Genomic DNA, 3,472 nt, shown 5'->3' on the forward strand with positions numbered 1-3,472 from the left:
TGAAGGTGACAACTCTGTTTCTCCCAATGAGTGATCTCTTGCTTAAGTTGATTGACATCTTCTAGGCTATTGTGCGCTTGATCCTTTAGCTATCGAATTTCCTCAAACCTTTTGTCAAGTTCATTGTGGTGTTGAGAGATAGTAACTTCCAGCTGCTTAACACGACTATGCTATTCCTTCAACTCCTTCTTGCAACTTTCCAACTGGTCTTGAAGTCTCCTGATTTGATCTTTGTAATTGATTTCCAACTTACTGGCATGGTATTAAGCTTCAACAAGTTATTTCTTCTTAGCAGAAAGGTTATCATAGGTTCCTCTCAATGCTTCACCCACCTTCATTCTCTTGTATTGTTCTACTTGAACCTCATTATCTACTTTGAGCGCCCGTTCCATATTATGATTAAGGTTGAGCTTCAAGTTCTCATTCTCTAGTGTAAGCTTACCAAGGTTAAATCGGAGATCAATATTCTCTTTTTCTAACGCCTTGATAGTCTCCTTAAGTTTATCAACTTCAGAGATATGAACAACAAATAGTTCAGGAGGCTTGATGCTCATAGAAGGTTCCGGTGGAAATGACAACAAAACTTCCTTGATCCTTTCCTTGACCCCACTGTGTTTAGGCTTCCTTCGCTACACAATTCCTCAATCCCAGCTCAACCCTTCCTTGAGGATGAATCTCCCCCCAAACTCTGATGATCTTCTTCAGTAACTCCCAATTGTCAACCCCTTCATATAAGACAAAATCTTCCAATTGCTCGGAGTCAGGTTTGTCTAACATCGGGTAGCCTAACTGACACAATACCAATCTCGGATTGTAATTAATTCCACTTTTTATACATAAGATGGGAACATTAGGGAAATTACCATAATTAAGAATAATATTGACATCGTTGTAACTTCGAGAGTACCATAATATATTTTCAGCAGTTAGAGACATGATCCTCTGAGACCATTTGGGTTTGCCTTTGTTTTTAACAAAAGGGCTCTTGTTGGGTATATGAGATATAAACCATTTGTACAACATAGGGATACAAAACACAATAGTTCCCTTCTTCTTCTGATTTCTCACATGGATGGAATAGTAAGTATCATCCAGGAGAGTAGGAACAAGACTCTTGGTCATAAAGATGTGAATAAAGGCCAAATCCACAAAATCTTCCATGTTAGGGAACAACACAATCCCATATATGAGTAAAGAAAGAATAGCATTGAATGCATCCCAACTTCCAGCGTCAGCAAAAGCAATGACTTTGTCTACAAGAAGCTTTGAAGTAAAACTATGAGTTACACCATTGAGTTTGAGGTTGATTTCCACTTCTTTCTTCTCCAAATGGAGGGCTACAATTATAAGATGAGACTTGGGAAGCTCCTTTGTGCTCACAAAAGAAACATGATTCTTAATTCCAACCCCTAAGATATGAGAATATTCCTCCAGAGTCGGAGCCAACTGATAATCTTGAAAAGTAAAGCACCTCATCGGAGGATCATAGAACTACATAAGAGTATAAATGACCGTTGTATTAACTTCTATGTTGAGGATACCCAGGAGGTTGCCATAGTTTTTCTTGAAGTCTTATTTGTTATCAAAAACCAGACGAGTCCCTAACCCTCTCAAAGTATTCAATTGAGGCTCCACAAACTTGTAACTACAAATACCTCTTCTGTCAGAATTCATTCTTTCCTTGAATACTCAAACAACATACTGAGAGTACTAGAGGTGCACATGCAAAATTTTCTTACTTGGAGAAGCTTTATTAGGGAAAACTTGGAGTTGTCCGAGAATGTCGACGACGATGAGCTACAGGTTACCTACCACGGAGAGTGTGCTTTGAGGGGTGTTTCCTAGTATTCTTGGTTGGCACGTCCATTTTTATGGATAAAAGTGCAACTTACGTCGATGTGGCATACCTTAAGTATTTCATCGACTTGTCGGTCATTCACGAGTGAAATTGTGTGTGTGTGTGGGTGGATGGGTGGGGGGGGGGGGGGGGGGGGGGGGCTATTTGGTATACCTGTACTCCAAGCTAAGCGAAAGTTCTCTTTGGACGACAAAGAAAATGACAAGCTCCTGCACCCTGTTGACGGTAATTTCCACAACCATTATTAATATTAAAACCATTTTTTTTACACTTGTTACTAATACTTTTTTCTTATTCATTTTCAGGGTGGATCCTATCCCACTTTCACCGCATCCACGAGTTTGATTATGTGCTAGAGTATACTGAGGATTGACCACGTGTTTGCGTATATTGCCCGTGCAGAGGGAATGATGTTGTATGGCCGTTTTGTGTGTATATTCACCAGACTAAGCACAATGACATCGGCTGGACACCATACATCACTCACCGGTACACTAATCCCTTTGATCCCATTTCATTTTACTCTGGACGGTTGGCATGTTAGGCGAATCTAATGTGCATGTATTTGCGAAGCGATGCATGCGTCAATTTGAATATGTGTATATCATTTAAGATCCTCCTTTGTGTCTGCTCGTAACATCATAGTCCGTAGACATCTTGATGACATACTATCGGATTACAAGAGCCATCTAGTACTAGAGGAGTATCGGAGTATGCCAGCTACAAGTTAGTGGTCTTATGCAAATAGTTAACTTGGTTCTATTGTGTCTCACACACTGTCATGATAATGGACACTCCTAAACGTCCACCTAGGCATGCTCATAAGGAGATCCTGGAGAATGAGCATGCCATGGATGACCATGTTATTGACATGTTGCAAATCTGTCAGAATATTATACGAATTACGTATCAGGGCATAGAGTCTGGGCTGTTTGAGAAAGATGGAAATGATGTGGTTGTCCTAACACATTCCATTTTTACCGAGACACAAAGTGCCTTGGGTTATTAGAGGCAGAGGAGGAGCTAAGGGGTTAGGATTAGGCATACATAGTAGGTTATGCTTTTATTTGTATTTTGGGATGTTTTTGTATTTTTTTTACCATACTTTAAGAACAATGTTCGTAATATGATTTGATGTTTTTTTAATTAACGCATTACATTGTTCTACAATATTCACGTTTCTTAATGTTTGAGTCAAATAATGACAATGTTAGTATAATTAAAATGATTTTGAATTCATAAAAAATACAAACTTATGACAACATGTCTGTCAAGAAACATGGAGAGAAGATTTTGGAGAATTCACCTCAGAAATCTTCGCAGATGCATCTCCGGACTAAATTGTGACAAAAATAGTCTTTGGTGCATTCAGAGATTCATCTCCGAACAAATCTGAGAGTATATTTGAGTTTTTAAAGGTGCGACCCACACCATAAGGGTGGGAAAATAAATTGCCAAATTTTAAATCTCAAATTCTATGTTTTGTCGGGCTTTTCAAAACGATATAGACGAGTTAGTCCATTTTGACGACTCTATGTCATGCCATCTTGCCGGTATATAATTTAGATGACAAAAGACGGTGTTCATATACTCAAGTTGAAAATTAAAATAAAG

The 3,472-nt window shown here is 38.7% G+C and overlaps 1 protein-coding gene across 1 annotated transcript; it reads right to left on the bottom strand.

Moving 5' to 3' along the window:
• Positions 1 to 615: 615 nt before the first annotated feature.
• LOC127096252 (uncharacterized) lies at positions 616 to 1,674 on the bottom strand. Its single transcript, XM_051034847.1, has 2 exons — positions 1,591 to 1,674; positions 616 to 1,491 (listed from the first exon to the last, which is right to left on the bottom strand). Exons 1-2 carry the CDS (start codon positions 1,672 to 1,674, stop codon positions 616 to 618), a joined length of 960 nt encoding a protein of 319 aa, XP_050890804.1.
• Positions 1,675 to 3,472: the final 1,798 nt, after the last annotated feature.

The sequence above is a fragment of the Lathyrus oleraceus genome, chromosome 6, assembly GCF_024323335.1.
Source record: "Lathyrus oleraceus cultivar Zhongwan6 chromosome 6, CAAS_Psat_ZW6_1.0, whole genome shotgun sequence".
Taxonomy (NCBI): domain Eukaryota; kingdom Viridiplantae; phylum Streptophyta; class Magnoliopsida; order Fabales; family Fabaceae; genus Lathyrus; species Lathyrus oleraceus.

Bases quoted from the DNA above. Each gene is read 5' to 3' on its own strand.
- LOC127096252 (XM_051034847.1), bottom strand. From the start codon at position 1,674: ATGAATTCTGACAGAAGAGGTATTTGTAGTTACAAGTTTGTGGAGCCT. The intron at 1,492-1,590 runs GTTTTTGATAAC...ACTCTTATGTAG, and splicing joins GAGGGTTAGGGACTCGTCTG to TTCTATGATCCTCCGATGAG.